Genomic DNA, 17,333 nt, shown 5'->3' on the forward strand with positions numbered 1-17,333 from the left:
TTCGAAAATGTCTCGGAAAGGTGGCGTTGGTTGTTGAAATGACGAAAATAATATGCGGTAAAGTGCAACGTTTTATACGCCGTTCGTGTTTGTATTTCAGCTGTTGAGTCGTACAGTTGTGCGGCTCGTGAGTTGGGATACGTACGGTTTTATACATCTTTTGCTGACAAAACAAACGTTCTAATTTAAAAATGACAGGGTTTACAGAAAGTGCACTTGTGAAAAGATTAATGGACTTAAACCCCTCTCAACAAAGCATTCAAACACTTTCTCTTTGGTTAATTCACCACAGAAAACATCATCCGACCATCGTGAAAGTCTGGTTTAAAGAGATGTGTAAAGGTACGTGACGCTTGTCGTAAGTATATCTTTGCTATTTATTCTATATTTAAAACTTTGGACACGTGGTCGAATATTATTTTCTTATCGAATTATTTTAAAAAAGTATTACAAATCAAATACATGTGAAATAATCTTCGAAAAATGTCTAGGTTAACTCGCAAGTTAGATTTTCGCTACGTAATTATGAACATACTTTTCGTAACAGTATGTCAACTGCAAAATTGTATTTATATCGTTAGTATTTATTTAATACAATCAGAATATGTTATATTTTACATGATATTATAATTTTCAATGTAAAAGTAAAATTCAGCACATAATATGCTTTCACATATACAATGTAATTGTTATTAATTCTTAATATAAATGACATCATTATTTAAAGGTTTTTAAAAATATTTCTCCACTTTTTACATGTTAGTTGTTCATTTGTCACATTGTAATTGTATTACATAATATATGTTTGAACTAATTATTTCATAACTGTCATAATTTATTTTATAATAAAGTGTTATAATAAATCTGATTTACTGTATAATTACAACTTTTCTCATATATTACATTTCGTTACAATTTCAATTTTAACAGAAAAAATGCAAATTAGTTTATATTTTTTTATATACAATTGATTTATAAAATTGATAAATTTATACTTTATCAAGTATTATTATTATTAACATTTTTACAGTGAAGGATAATCGTAAGCTGATGTTTATGTATTTGGCAAATGATGTTATTCAAAATAGTAAAAAGAAAGGACCAGAGTTTGGAAAAGAATTTGAGACAGTTTTACCAAAAGCTTTTGAACATATGAAAGGATTTGATGAAAAGACAAGGGAGAGATTAAATAGGCTCCTTCAAATTTGGGAAGAAAGAGGAGTTTATGATAAGGCACAAATTGCAGAGTTTAAGGCTGCTTTTACAGATACCTCAAAAGATCCGGGAACACCTCCTCCAAAAAAGAAATTTAAGAATGATATAGAAAAAGTAAAGGTAACATAAAACACTGATTTCAGATGATGTTAAGTATAATATTTCTAATTATGTTATGTGTATCATACATTGCAGAAAGATAAAAAGGAGAGAAAGAAATCAGAGACTGAGGTTGAAGTGGATGGAACCAAAGAGCTACATGTAACACTAAGTCCTCGTACTCCTGCTGGAGACCCACCGGAAACAGAGGAACTCATCAAAGCCTTAATGGTTAATACCATTTATAAAAACAACAAAAATTCGGAATATGTATCGTTAGCAATAAACTATCTTATATATAGAAAAATATATGTTGAATCCATAAGGCATATTGGCAAGCATATTTACAGTTTGATATTTCCATCCCCAATAGAAATTTTAATCATTTCATAACCATCTTTTTTATTCTTAATCTACTTCACAATACATTTTCTTTTTTGTTACTAAAAAATGTTTATTTATTTATTGCATAAATAATAAAATAGTAACATTGGATTTACTTAAAATTTTCATATATAGCCTTTTTAGTCTTTTTAGAAATAATATTCTTATTTAATAAAACGTAATTTTATGTAAAAGAATACCTCACCCTCTTAAATGATCCATTCATATGATCATGTAAATAGTATAAGACAAATACATTAAACATGTATATATACATGAACATATTGAAGGCAATTATTAAAGAATGCCTTCTCTATTTCAGGATTTGGAAAACACAGCATCTTCAGATGCTGGTGTTAGAGAACGTATTGCCTCTTTACCACCAGAAGTTTCTGAAGTTTCGCTTCTTGCGAATTTAGCAGACAGAGCAGCTGCAGATCAATTAAGTGTTGCAGTAAATGAAGCTGCTGCATTGTTAGCAGATTATAACGGACGACTCCAAGCAGAAATGGAAGACAGAAGGAGATTGCTAACTATGCTCAGAGATTACACTTTGGCACAAAGGCAGTTACTTCAACAGGCGCAAGCAACATTAGAAGTACGATTGTATTCTTTTTAGAAAATAAATCACAAATATCTATTTAAAAAGTATATATATAAATAAAAAAAAATATATATATAATATAAAATTTAATAATGTTACAGGACTATAAAGAAAAACTTAAAAAAGTATGCGCTGTCCGATCTGAGGTGAAATCACACATTTCCAATTTACCTGATTTGACACAATTACCTGATGTTACAGGCGGATTGGCACCACTTCCTTCAGCTGGTGATCTGTTTTCTATGCACTAGCACGTGAGTTTAGAAAACACGATTACTGAATTATTTTTTAGTTCCATGCATAAATAAGTGCAACCATGCTATGTTAGCTTGGTTTTTGTGATGAAATATATCTTATACTATAACTTTATACTTTTCAATATTTAATACATTAAATATTGATCCTCGCATGTAATTACAAAGAAAGGTACTGATAAATGAATATCACAGGATCGTTTTACAAAATATTTTAGTAATGTGAATAAAGCAAACGAACCAAGTAATTGTATAACATTTCAGAATTTATAAAACTATAGTGCCAGTCATTTTCAATGTTACATTTCATTTGTAAACTACCTACTTTTTGTCTTTTTTTTTTTTTTTTTTTTTTAGGTTTTTAAGTAAAACGCAAATGAAAGTTAATTTTTACTAGGATATCTTGAAAAATTAAACAAAAATTTTTGGTCCAAAATTAACAATGTTCCTGCTTTCATATTTTATTCATAAAAAGTATTTAATAAGTTTATAACTTTCAAATATATTACTTGTAAATCGAATATATTATAAAAAAATAAAACGGAAGAAAAATATGAATAAACATGTCCATTATTTGAAGTTCTAAATGATACAAATTGGAAATTTTGTTTTCAATTTAATTGTTCAATTGAAAACTTCCAATAGAAATGAAAAAGAAAAGTATATATTTATGAAATAACGAAATATATTATATATGTTAAAAATATGCAATTAGAAATTGGCAAATACAGAAAATTTTTAGTTGTCCAGACATTGCTATTAGCAATGTTAGAATTAGAATGTTACACTTATAATACTTGGTAATTATCCCTTGTATATATATATCGTAGGTAATGTAATACTGGGACTGAGAAACGCGTCTTAAATACATAATGCTATAGTTGATTTTGAATGAATACTGATCTGCGTAAATAAATAATATTGTATATGTAATATTGTACGAAATAAATCGCGTGATTGTGCATTGCGAAAATTGTAATAATATGCAGAATATTAATACGAATAAATGTTTTGATCGTTATAATAGTATGTTTCATTTAATAGTCATAATTCTGCTTTACAGTAAATATTTCAATGTTATTGTCTATGTTTCATTACTTATAGTATGATAATACTGTTTATGATTTAAAATAGTTCAATTGTAATTAAAGTTATTATAAAAAGAAACACACACACGACCAACAAAAATAAAAATTAATCTGCATATAAAATTTAAAATAGTACATTACATGTATATTTAATGAATATAACAAAGAATTTTACTTGTTTAAAGTATACTAATAAAATTTATTTTACATTTCTCTCTCTCTCTCTCTCTCTCTCTATATATATATATATATATATATATATATATATATATACAATTATGATGTTACATGTATCATTTATCTATATATGAATTTAAATTACTACAACACCTTACGTTTATACTTATATCTTTATACATGTCATAAATATTAATGAAATGCTAAACAAAAATTTTAACATGTATCAACTCTCAGCAAATATATGGGAAGAAATATAAATATTATATATTTATTTTATTGAAAAATATTCACAATATATATGTAAATAATATATATAATATTGTATATATATAATTTTTAATTTAGATATATAACATCGCGAATATTTTTCAATCAAATAAATATATAATATTTATATCTCTTGTCATATACATATGTTTACGTATATATACACACAATAAATAAGAACATTACAAATATTCTTGTATTTAAGAACTATATTATTTATAACTTATATTATTTAGGAAGTTATGACGTACATGAAATAAAATATATATCAAATTACATTTATCATTGCTTTGAAATAAATCATTGTAAACCTATTAAATGTTATTGCTTCGATACAAATGAAAATTATTGTATCACCTGTTGGCAATCATTTTTACTATGTTTATTGTTTAAGAGTATTTAAAATGAATGTACATGGAATATATATAATTTAAACATTTTTTACTATTTTTCAAAATAATTTTATGAAATACAACATTTTTTATATGTGTATCAATTTTAATATATGAATAGAGTTTAAAAAATAAAAGATACCAACTTGAATCTTTTAAATACTAAGTACAACAAGAAAATATCTTAAATTTAACACTAGTATCAAAAATGTGTTTTATACATATAGTATACATATATTTTTTATAGACACCCTGCATATCAATTCAGGTATTAATGAACACTTCAGAAACTAACATAAAATCTATATCATTTCTAGTTTTTAAGTTTCATGATGTCGTGATCTCGTTGGTTTAAGAATGAGCTTCCCAGTATCATCACAACTCATATTAAAATTACTAAGAACACTTCTAGCTCTTTGAGTTATGATACTTGGTGCAATTACACGTCTATGAACTCCCATCATAAATAATATAACTGAAACAAATTAAATGTATCCATTTCTATATCTATATATATGTTACCAGAGACAACACAGATCATGTTGATCATGCTTACCTAAAATAATACTAGCAATTGCAAAAAATGGATGATTACATAGACTTTGTGTAAATGATACTGCTGGTGTATTTGGATCTGTTAACCAATGCCATGCGCCAACAGCGGTACACACAGAAATGAAACCTAACAACACTGAAAATAGTGTTACATTAAATATACATAGAATAAATTTACATCGAGTAACAAAATGAATAAGCAACATTAACGTTACATTATCATTAATAAGAGAGTTTTATAAAATATAACAGACACAGATAAATAGAAAAACATACTTCTCCAACGCAAAGTGGCTGGTTGTAAACTAGCAATTACTTCAGTAAGTCGTCTTTCAAAAGCTTTCAGATCTGAAAACAACAAAGAGTTAGAAGTTACAAGCAAACACAATATAACCTGAAAACTGATCTTGTATTTGCTATTATAACATTACTGCTATTTCTCACTAAATGCGTTAAATTAATCGTTTAAATTACTAAATTGTTACTTTTACCTTCACACACTGTTTGATCTAAAGACATGTTTTACTTCTTTCATATGTATACATTTAAAGCAAACGGATTACAAATAATTCCGATTATAAAATCACATCATGCACGCCACTATCGTTGAAAATACGAATTATTACATAAATAAACATGTAATTATATTTTTGATAAACATTTTTATACTGATATTCACAAATACGATATAATACTTTAGTATTGTTAGATATTTTCTTTTGAATAAAAAACTAATAAAGTATAATTTTTCACGTAAGAATTCTTAATAGCGATGTTACGTTTTTCAGAACTTATTTATGTTTTAGGACTAGGACTATAAAAATTAAACAAATGGAAACAATTAGAAATAGGAGATTGTGGCAAACAGGAAAGACGTTGCTTTACATTGTAATATAGTTCCATTTTTCATAAGAAAGATTTCCCGGGCGAACGTGCATTTATGTTGATAACTTTACCGTTCCAAGATGTCGCTAGAGAAACCCGTTAATTGTCAATTTACAGTTTTAATAACAGATGGTAGCAACGTGTATTTTCATAATAATATCGTTTAAAAGCGGCATATATGAAACAAGTTCCAATTACAGCTAACAAAATTACTTATTTATCCTATAAATATTGGTTTTATGTAAGACTTAATGATGATATTTTATTTACAATTTTATAAAACAGCATATCTGTAGATGATATTTAAACTATACATAAAATGTATTAACAGAATACGTATATATTGCAAATAAATTATATAATTTTAGATTACATCTATCTAGTATACCAATCTAAGACAAACTAAATTAGAAATATGGAATTGGTTGAATAGCTAAATAAACATGTACTTGTTATATTAATAACAATGAGGTTTTGTTTGCTCAACATAAAGGACTTATGTAAAATAAATCTTCTTCGTTACATAAATATACGTGTGATCTTTGTTTCTATTTCCATATAAAATAACATTTACGAAAAATTGATATAAAAAATAAGAATTTTAAATTGAAATGTCACTGATATTCGTAAGTCGTGCAGAAAGCTATGAAACATTGCATCTTCTGCTTTACATTGGTACAGATATTTAAATTGTTATTCATTACAGCAGTTTTATCTCTTCAACAATGCACTTACATACGTTCATATGCCACTGTCGAAGATTTGATCTCTGACCGTCAAATAGACGGTTGGAGGTCATTATCCCTTATCTTGCCTATCTGGTCAATATTATCGACCCTGACAATAGTGTAAAAGGTTCCGTGGTTGATTCACGATTGTTCCCATAGAAACGTACCGCACGATCGAATCGCGACCGCGCGTTCCTTTCGCATTTAATATAAGCCACACGTGTGTGTACTTGTCAGGTGAACCTTGTACAGTCTTGCAGGCCTACCGCAGTCTCAAATATTGACACGACCTGTGATGAACTCAGGCAACGTCTTTTGACATCTAAGGGTTTCAAATTCGCGCCGGAAGTCATCGTGCACCGAAACATTGGATGATTCATCGCCCGGAGATCGAAAACGGCTAAATAGGTAAAACTGCCGTGCGTTGGCATTAAATAAGGACTGATTGATGTAGGTTCTGTTTTATTTTTTCCCTACGTATTTGACCGTATCCTCATTACCGAACGTGCAAATCTCTTTTCGCGCGAAACGTGTCGCGCGCCAACAATGTTCGGGAGAACGTCATTAGTGGAACAAAAAAGGATCCAATGGGCGAGAGAGAGAGGTAGGTCTCAAAATTCCAATCATTCGAATGATCCTATACTCGATAATCTTGGGAAAAAATTTAGCGTCCTTGAGATTTGCTCAAAATGATCGTAGATATTGAAAAATATGAAAACTAAAGTTGCAATAATATATTTGATACAAAAATAGCATATCGCGTGCTGTGTACCGTATCGAAATCGTAGTAAATTTAGATGGAAATGTAAATTACATTAGGTCATATGAAATCTTAATAGAAGTAGCCAGTAGAGAATACAAAATAATGTTCATTTATGTACATACTGAATTAAATATGAGAGAGATATTAGCATGAAAATATGATAATATTGCGCGGCAAATTAATACTTTATACGGATACTGTAGAAGAAATGGCACGTCTTGGCGGAAGTTGGGGCCTTCTGAAAAATAACATCAATATCCGCACCAATATTCGGTAAGTATACCAAAAATACAATAAAGGTCACAATAAATTTAGTTGTTTTAAAATTTTCATTCAAAAACACCAAGACTCTTTAAATATATTTATTAATTGAATTTATTCTAAGTACAGAGTAAGTCGTGTAAAAAACTATTAAGAAGATGATGTTTAAGTAATCAAATAGACATTACGTATAATTATTTTTCAATTGCTCGTGTTTTCGTATATAACTTAAAATAATATTTAGACACTAGAGGAGTAGATCAAGGATATTTCATCTGTTAAACGGATTATCCTTTAACCAGAAACTTTCATAATCATCCAATCAGATGTTACCAAAGCTAAATTAGTTTCAGCTAGATTTCTGGTTTTTGCAAAATTGAAAGTTTAAATAAAGATATTATTATATCCAAGAGATTGGCAATCTGAGTGACGAGTTAACTCATCTTTCTCGGTTAATACGTTAATATAGTAAGCATTATGAACATAAATTCCATATAAAAGCTAAAGAATTTTGTTAAATTATTCAAGAACTCATCAACAATCGAATAGGGTCAAAGTACTCGTACCCAATTCGTTAGATTAGTGATATTAAATAAACGTGTTCAATGTTAGCCAGAGAGGCTCGCATCGATCCGATTGTAAATCAAGGTGTTTCTATTACTATTGTACGATGTATTAATAAAACGTGTAACGCAGCACCTATCCGAATGGCGCAAGAATGTCCTTGACGGAAACGAAAGACAAGCAATCGTCCTCGAAACCTTTTCGTGCTGCTGGACATTATGGAAGCACCGTCAGCCTGAAGAGTCTGGTGACAGAGAGTTCCGGAAACGGCGGTACGAGTGTAAAATGTCTGGATTGCAATGGTGGTAGCTTGATAAATCTACACGAGCAGTCGGAAGTTTCGCAGATTAGGCACAGAAGTCCGAGCTTACCACCGATTTATAACAAGGATCAGCAACAATATCATTGTCAGGTTCGTCAACATACAGGGGCTCACAAAAATATTCGATTACTTTCAATGATTGTGACCAGGAATAACGATTATAAAATATAAATTGTAAATTATAAATTACAAATTCTAACGGGATATGTTACTTATTAGACATACGATTTTTATTAAATAAAAAATATTGTAAAACGATACATATATAAATATATAAAGAAGGTAAGCGAACAACAAAATATGTAGTGCAGAATTTAAGATGATCGTAATTTCTTTTTATACTTGAAAATTCGTAACATTGTCCTACTTTTTACGCTACATACCGCGCTTATGTATTGTGTATGATTGATTATTTTTGAATATTCATTACGTAAAATTTGTTCTAAAAGCCGTTCTATATGATAACGAAATAACAAATGAGCACGTGCTTTTAATTGCCGCTTCGAGACTGTGTTGAAAGTTATACGTGATTGTGTGTTACTCGTGAGGGGAAAGCAAAAGTAAGGCAGTCTGGCAAATCGATTCTTATCTTCCAACCAAAGTTCACTCACCTCTTGACTACTCCTTGTCTGTATATAACCAAGTTTCTTACCAAAATTACATACTTTGTACATATCCCAATTTTCATATTGAATATACATGAGGCATGCAATGACTACCACACCTGGTGCAACACTATTTAAGACTGAATAACTTTTTTAAAACTGGACCAAATGACCAAATTCAGTTTCAAAGGGTGTTGCGACACTTTTGGAAGTCACTGTATGTGTAAAGTTGAAGCAATTACATATATTTGCTATAGATTGTTGTAGTTTGAACTGGAAGAAAATTATGATGCTACATAACGAGTTATATGTATATAAAATTTAAGATAGTTACATATTTTTAAAATTCATATAAAATAACAATATAACAATATAAAATAAATCCAAATATTTTCAATGCAATCAATAACGCAATAAATAATATAAGCACTTAAGGAAATATAGCTATAACAGAATATATTTATAATAATTCCTTTTTAAAATAGAAAATAATTCTTTTCCTACGAAGCATTTATTTTATAAAAACTGTTCTCGTTAAAATAACGAAACACGATAAAGGCAAAGCAATCGTATTCACTTAAGCTTAAACCTATGTCAAGATAGCAAACAGACCCTACAAATCTCAAAAGTCGATACAGAACCCTATCACGGTTTGTCGTCCCTGTCTCGTACTGGTACAGTAATCATATCTAACTATAAGTATATGTATATGTATATGTATATGTATATTTATATGCGCGTTAAAGGGAACACGATATCCAGATTGATGAAAAAGTAGGGAATTGCTCTCTCGTCACGCGAACCGTTTTATTTTGCCTTTATAGAACAAATTCATTGCTTGGTATTTTAGGGCCAACAACGAGACTTCGCTACAGAAGGCTTACACTATCATTCCGAGAAACGTCGACTTTACGATCGTTACGAGAATTCGAAAAACAATCAGTACGGCTCGCAAGGTGAAGAACGCGAAGGGGAAACTTCCGGTTACGCCAGCGACTCTGTAGACATACCTGTATCAGCGAAAGGAAGTAAGTTGGTATGGTAGATTTTGGAGTAAGAAGCTTAACATATTATATCATACAGTAAGTACCAGATCATATTGCATAAGTTCATGACACGTTAGAGTATGTCATCTACGAATTCGATTTTTAGAATCATCTTGTTCTTGCCTTAAGCTATTTACTTCCTATTATTAGTTATTACAGTTTCTTACATATGTATGTGGAGAGTTATGTTCGATTTTTTTAAAAAAGAAGCACTCACATTTGTCGATAAAATAATATTTGTTTTTAAATAATAGGTAATTTCCTGTTTTATTCTGTAGCGCTGTTGCCCAGTTGCAAGTCACTAGGAGCGGACATGACCGAAAAGACGTGGCAGAATCCTTATCACACAACACCTGAAAGTTCATTACCACCATCGAGGAGATTATCTGATGGTAGAATAGGCGAACTTAACAGGCCAAGATGGGGCGGTGTCTGGGGTCAGGAGACTACACGAGGAGATCCACCACCACCGTCTTGGTTGTCAAGATTGGGACATTCGAGCCAAGTATGACTATCAGAAATACCTTGTAACTCGATTTTGATAACTATTTAATACAAATTTAAATCAATAGAACAAATATCGTACCTTCTATTGATATATATCATGTTAGCTATTATCTCCTATAATCAGAATTTGTAACTTTATATTAATATTTATCAAGGTTCTGGTTATTAATCACGAGAGTGCGAGTAGTTCAGACAGCTCAACGGTAGGTTCGATCGGATCCGATAACAAGACTTATCTTCGTGGTCAAAATATTCCTGTCGATGCACAAATTCTTCAAGAACGAGAAGTAAGAAGACAAAAAGCTCTAGAACTTCAGAGCGCGATTAAAAAACAACTTGAAGAAAAGGATCGACAAAGGAAAGAAGAGAAGGAGCGGTGTTTGAGGGAGGAACGATTAGAGGAAGAACGAATCAAACGAGAAAGGGAAAAGGAGAAGGAAAGGTATAAATATATTGAGTTTATTTTTACAACTGATTATACGTGTCTCTACCAAGTAAATATAAGTATAATTAATTCAATAAGTCTATACGAAATCATCTTTATCCTAGATTTGAGGAAGAACAAAGAAAATTAAAAGACCGAGAAGCGGCTAAATTAAGACAAGCTGAGGCGATGCGTGAAGTGTTAGAAGCAGCAGAGCGTTTAGCAAAAGAACAAAAGAAATTTCGGCGAAAGTGCGAAAAAAATAGCGAAGAGAATCCCATTGCATCTCTTAAAAACTGTGAATCCAATACTTCGAATGAAAACCAGGTCGGTCAAAATTGCGCGAGTGCAGGAAGTCAACAGAATCTATCTTCTAATAATGACGATGTCGAAAACAAAACTGTCGAAAAAGAAATATCAAATACAGGGGAATATAATAATGTTGATAACGATAGTAACAAAACACACAATGACAATAGCGATGAGAATAATACGATGAACGAATCAGAACAAAATATGGATGACATAAAACCAATCCAAGTTCCTGTTAGTAAAGACGTAGCCATTGTGCTAAGTGGTCGACTTGAAGATTCGGAACTACTCAGCAAGGCAAATCTACAATTGGTCAACTTGGTGTTGACTCCAACACCAAGAAGATTAGAAAATAATTCGAACAGTAATTTATCTGTAGGCTTGAATACCTTCATACAGAATATAGGCAGTTCGAACTTTACCCCAAATTCCTCCAGGATATCATCGATGATCGTAGAGAATAGATTACTCACGCCAAGCAAGTACAGAGCTATAAATGGCCGAGATTTCGGTACGCAAACAGATATAGAAAACAATGTTCAGGATTTTCCGGAGAAAGTGCAGGACTTGACCACTAAGGATACTTCTATGAAGGACCGCAAGGATGCAACGAATGCTATTAAAAGGGACATTGAAAAGTGAGTCGTAATATGATGCATTGAATCACTTCAAAACTTGAAGAGTCGTAGAGGATATTATTCTTCTGTCTTGCAAATAGAAGCGGTAATTATGATTTCATTTCGTTTCTCGAAATTCTATTTTTTACGCACTTTATTACACAATTATTTTTATTTTATATTACTATCTTTTGTTGTATATTTATTTGCACGTATATACATTATTTATTATAACACAAGTTACGCTTGCTTTCGCTATATTTGGGTGTTTATAAATATGCAAATATTTTATCTTCTAACTAACATTTGCACGATATTAAATGTTACGTGCAATGTTTCGTTAATTTAAAAGGTCTGCTAACGTTGGATCGGCGGAAGACATTATCGTAAAAACTTTTCCTCGGTCGAAACCTCAACCTAGAAGAGCTATCGAATCTAGACCACAGTGGAATGCTAATAGGTAATTTTTTATAATGTTCAAACATAGATTAATATTTAATTAACGGTTATCTCATCGCAGTATGAAAAATGTTTAAATATTGTTAATTTCTTAGACCTGGAACTCGATATCGCACGCAAAGCGAAAAAGATCCTCATTATCAACGACGATTGCGATTGAGGAGACGTCAAGTTGAATCCAGCGATGAACGTTCTAGGTACACGTAATTCTTATTAATATTTCGATTCGTGCATTAAAAATATTATATAAGAAATATTATAACAGATAATCAACTGTGTTTTTTGATAGATCACCATCTCCTGACAGAAGAAAGTTTATGAATATTAAATCGAAAATTCGAACATTAAATAGATCAAAATTAAAAGTTGACAACTATGATGCAGATCTTTCGATGGATAGTTTAAACTCTATCATACCATTGAGAACTGACAAGAATGGGAGAATCTCTATCGAAGAAAATAGATGCGAGCAAAGTGATAAAGCTCGATTGAACAATGTTCATATTAATAATACTGATAATAAAGGATCACGAAATGACAATTCTAATATTTGGTGCGGACAAGAAATTCTATCTAAATTATCTACCTTGAAAAATGTACGTGTTGTATAACAAAATAGAGACGCTTTTAAATATATTAGTGTTCCATAAATTGATATATGTAAATCTATCTTGCAGGGTCTTTTAATGAAACAGATCGAATGGGATTCCGAGAGATGCCTAATCTCTCCCGTTGCATCAGAGATCTTTTAACAAAAAGCAAACAATCGCGTTATTGTTCACATTTTCGTTTCTTTCGTTTTATTTTTGTAGAAAACGAATTTGTACAGACAGCATAAGGAAGGAATAATGATTTACGTATCGGAAAATGAGATCTGAATATTTTTCTTGGATTACAGATATAAATAATGGCCTTCCAATTGGACGATCTTCTAAAAGAAGATAAGAAGGATGCAAATTTATTACCTGATCTAAGTAAAGCAACCTGTAATTCTCAAGAAGAATTCCGGCGACTGCTCGAAAATTGCCCTGAATTTAAAATTAAACCGGAAAAGGTTGGAGTAATACGAATAATTTAACTGTTCCTCCACGATCGTGTACAATTAAGATCCTTTGACGGTGTAATAAATTGACAAAAAATTCACTATCAAAATCTGAAAATTCTATTCTCTGATAATTATGGAATAATTATGGTAATAGGTAAAAAAAGATGATGCAAAAGTGCGCGATAAAGAATTTTCCTGGAAGCCAACCAGAAGAGAACTGAAAGCATTTGGAAAGGAATGGAATTATGGAAATCCGATACCTCCAGACATGAGAGCTTTGAATCTTCATGAGTTACAACAGGTTGCTATTGATTGGAGAATGTTAACGCCGATCAGACCAAAGCATCGACAAGACGAAGAAATGTTTTCCAGATTGGTATTTATTTTATTTAGGCCTCGTAATTCCGCACACACCAATCAAATTAGCTTTTGAAACATTTTTTTACATTTGTAGATTCCTCATTTTATATCAATAAACTTTTGTTTGAAACATTTCGAACTATCAGAGCCAACTTGAATATTTGATGATTCGTAGATTACTCTGCATTAATAGCTTTAAGCTGTGAATATTATTATTTATGTGTAGCGTTTTGGGAACCATACTTTTAAAATTAATCGTTAGGTCGTGTAGTTATTTTACATTGTATTATGTTCTCAGGTAGAAATGGGAAAACTAGAAGCAAAAACAGTTGCTAAAGAACGACGATCAATTATAAGCCCCATTAGACGCAGTAAAAACCGTGCCGGTATGATCGAAAGTAGCGTAAAAACTTGTGCTGAGTGTGGAGAAGAATATTGCTTTGGTGAATTTTGTGGCGATGTTCTGTACGATCTCTTTGTGAGGGTAACTGTTACAATTCAGCAACCGAAAGTGAAAGTGTCCGCCGACACAGAAGCGATAATAGCTAATATGGATCGTAAAAAGAAACGCAAGAGGAAGAAAAGAGTTAAGAATAAAAACAGATCGTCCAGAAAGAATGGAAGATTGTTAATTAGACACAAAGGAATGAAATCTACTGATTTGGGAAGAAAGAGCAATAAAGTCAAAATCGAGAACGAGAGCGATTCGAAGCCTGTTAAACCATTCAAAAGGAAATGCAGCAAATACCCTAAAAAAGGATTTCGAAAATAAGCGTAGAAAGTAACATTTAGGAAAACTAGAAAAACGAATTTAAGTAAATGATTGTTTTTAATAATGAAAGTAAAATATGATAATCATAAATGTAAAACGTATGTATTCCAACGATATTGTTTGTGTTCCGAACGATGAGTAGATTAATTAGTAAAAAAAAAAAAAAAAAAAGAATAGATACTGTACAAGTTTATATAATGTAAATAATTTCATGTAGGAAGTAGAAACTAAAAGAGAATAATGAAGGAACAGCTGATGAAAAAGTAAAATGAGAAACGAGGTTCTGTATGTTTTATTATTTGTCTATATTCTGTGGTCCCTTGAAACGTGAAATAAACTAGCCTTCCTTATACAATATTTAAAAACTGTAATGACAATTAAATATGTACAAAACATTCATTGTAACGATAATTAGTGGGCGGGCGCAGTGAATGGTTGCAACTGAATGTTGAAAAATATAATTTTTATTCCTCATTTCATTTACCTCTTTTTGCCTCTTCTTTATTTTGTAATGCATTTTTTTTCTCTTATACTTCTATCCCAAAAATGTCACAATCAAAAATGTAAGTACGGAACGAGAAATATTCTATTTTCGCATTTGTACCGATTGTGCGGTTTTTTTTTTTGTAGTAGCTTTGATCATGTAGTTTAAACTTACAGCTACGAAATATTTATATTGCAAGGACTTATATAAATTTTCATAATTTATAATGATATCATAATTCAAATAAGAATATGCAGCCGTTGGAAACAGAATATTTCTCTTAAATTATATTTTTTCCATCGATTTTGAAAGAAAATTCCATTTATATCGATTTCAACATTAAATCGTACGCTATACATAGTATTTGAACTGACTGAAATACACGCATTTTACACAAATATATTTATATAGATATCGTAATATCAGCAGCTATGTTAACACTTTTGATGAATAAAATACATCGTGAATAACCATGATATTTCTGTTTCACGGAATAATATCCTTTTATCTAGTCTGCACTTAGTTTCGTTTATTCTATATTCGATATTTCTATTATGATCAGAGTCCAAGTGCATCACTATCAGGTTAATAATATTGCAAGCGTTAGGCCACTAAACTTAACTTCGTATCGTACATTTATTTATATGAGGAGAAAGACTTTCTTTAGCAAAAAATATTTCAATTACTTTGAACTACACTCAAGCAAAATATCGACGTCACATCATAATCACTATATGAAACTACAGTAGTCTCATTAAGCTACAATCAAAATACATATATGTATGTTTAGAAATATAATTAATTTCGTTGGACACTGATCGACACTTTTGAAATATCTCTACAATGGTACTTGTATAGACCACGTTATTCAATCATTAGTTTTTCAAGTTACTACCACTTCAGTATACAATAAAATTGCACATACGTATATATTTAATTAGAAAGAACATTGCTGATTAATATATTATACATATATACAATAGCGATAATATTTTTTTAATCATAATCAGTACAATTAAATTTAGTTTTGTTGAAAAGACTTCCTTATATCATTAGTATTTAATTTTTTGTGTAATTCTTTTTTTTTATTAGGATCTTGCGATAGCAACAGTTTTATAGTGATTTTTACATCGATATTTAATTACTCGATAGACGAATAAAGTGCATATAAATGTTATTCAAAATATGATATCCTTTTATCAACACGATTTTAAAAACTCCCTTAATTTCCAGGCTCATTAACCGAATTAACTTCGCCTCTTTGTCATTGTGTCGTCACATGAGTTAGTAACCCGAAGAATATTACATACAAAAATATGATATTAAATACTTAGACCGCATGATTCGGCAGCTACTCAAATTGTCCCGATCGTTGAACTTAAGTTCACCAATGATTATTTGGTAAATATAAACGTTTCTTACGACCAGCATTGAACAATAACATTACATAATCGTTCGTAATATAAAACTATAATTAATTACATTTAGCTTTGCTCGATCAATTGTCCACTTAAATATATAAGTTTAATACAGCTGTAACACTGAATATGGATAGTATACGCGCAACATGAATTATTTAAGCGATGTTTGCATTTATAGTTGCAATAGAAACAAAATAAAGACTATATTTTTTACTTTTCCTTAGTACCGTTTACACCTTAAACAACGAAGTGTAACAACTCTTATTAGTAAGAAAAATCGTTATTTCAACACTGATCATAACGTCTGTAGAAAAATCTTTACATTCCGTACGTTTCCTTTTTATTATTTCAATTATAGTTGAATAGGTACTTCCAACAATTCGTTTGAATAATTACGTATAGGAAAGTAAAATTATAAAAATGCAGAGTGCTTGCTACATAAAATTAGAAATGTAGAGACGATATATTCATAAATACTCGAAAGATGAATATTAAAGTCTTTTCATTACCAAAAATTATTATACAACAGTTGCCCATAGTAAAGTATAACATATACTTTTGGCACTCGATGGGGTCACTCGATACAAGCGACTATATTTCATTGAATTTTACATAGTAATAACGATCCGTGGTTCCACACTATATATATATATATATATATATATATATATATATATATATATATATATATATATATAGAATTGAAACTCGTTCGAAAAA

The 17,333-nt window shown here is 30.3% G+C and overlaps 4 protein-coding genes across 6 annotated transcripts; 3 read left to right on the top strand and 1 right to left on the bottom strand.

The window, feature by feature from the left end:
• Positions 1–63: 63 nt before the first annotated feature.
• On the top strand, positions 64–3,580 carry LOC139992791 (regulation of nuclear pre-mRNA domain-containing protein 1B). 3 transcript variants are annotated; one of them, XM_072013996.1, is made up of 5 exons: positions 64–342; positions 1,031–1,329; positions 1,411–1,545; positions 2,021–2,296; positions 2,404–3,580. In XM_072013996.1, the coding sequence occupies exons 1-5, from the start codon at positions 192–194 to the stop codon at positions 2,551–2,553; spliced, it is 1,011 nt and encodes a 336-aa protein (XP_071870097.1). In that variant the 5' UTR covers positions 64–191; the 3' UTR covers positions 2,554–3,580. The 3 variants fall into 3 exon arrangements, with proteins under 3 accessions (XP_071870097.1, XP_071870095.1, XP_071870098.1); XM_072013994.1 differs by having other exon boundaries at positions 65–342; positions 1,031–1,335; XM_072013997.1 differs by having other exon boundaries at positions 222–358; positions 1,031–1,335.
• A 988-nt stretch (positions 3,581–4,568) lies between these two features.
• Cnep1r2 (CTD nuclear envelope phosphatase 1 regulatory subunit 2) lies at positions 4,569–5,961 on the bottom strand. Its single transcript, XM_072014000.1, has 4 exons — positions 5,530–5,961; positions 5,315–5,386; positions 5,040–5,174; positions 4,569–4,958 (listed from the first exon to the last, which is right to left on the bottom strand). Exons 1-4 carry the CDS (start codon positions 5,555–5,557, stop codon positions 4,804–4,806), a joined length of 390 nt encoding a protein of 129 aa, XP_071870101.1. The 5' UTR covers positions 5,558–5,961; the 3' UTR covers positions 4,569–4,803.
• A 1,175-nt stretch (positions 5,962–7,136) lies between these two features.
• Positions 7,137–13,328, top strand: LOC139992776 (uncharacterized). The gene is made up of 11 exons (XM_072013963.1): positions 7,137–7,255; positions 7,618–7,687; positions 8,372–8,651; positions 10,017–10,194; positions 10,491–10,717; positions 10,875–11,161; positions 11,269–12,093; positions 12,425–12,532; positions 12,627–12,728; positions 12,821–13,127; positions 13,209–13,328. Exons 1-11 carry the CDS (start codon positions 7,198–7,200, stop codon positions 13,281–13,283), a joined length of 2,517 nt encoding a protein of 838 aa, XP_071870064.1. The 5' UTR covers positions 7,137–7,197; the 3' UTR covers positions 13,284–13,328.
• Positions 13,329–13,437: 109 nt separating this feature from the next.
• LOC139992792 (uncharacterized) lies at positions 13,438–15,187 on the top strand. The gene is made up of 3 exons (XM_072013998.1): positions 13,438–13,585; positions 13,731–13,952; positions 14,235–15,187. The coding sequence occupies exons 1-3, from the start codon at positions 13,439–13,441 to the stop codon at positions 14,706–14,708; spliced, it is 843 nt and encodes a 280-aa protein (XP_071870099.1). The 5' UTR covers position 13,438; the 3' UTR covers positions 14,709–15,187.
• The last annotated feature ends 2,146 nt before the right edge of the window (positions 15,188–17,333 follow it).

Source organism: Bombus fervidus, chromosome 12 (genome assembly GCF_041682495.2).
Source record: "Bombus fervidus isolate BK054 chromosome 12, iyBomFerv1, whole genome shotgun sequence".
In the NCBI taxonomy this organism is placed as follows: domain Eukaryota; kingdom Metazoa; phylum Arthropoda; class Insecta; order Hymenoptera; family Apidae; genus Bombus; species Bombus fervidus.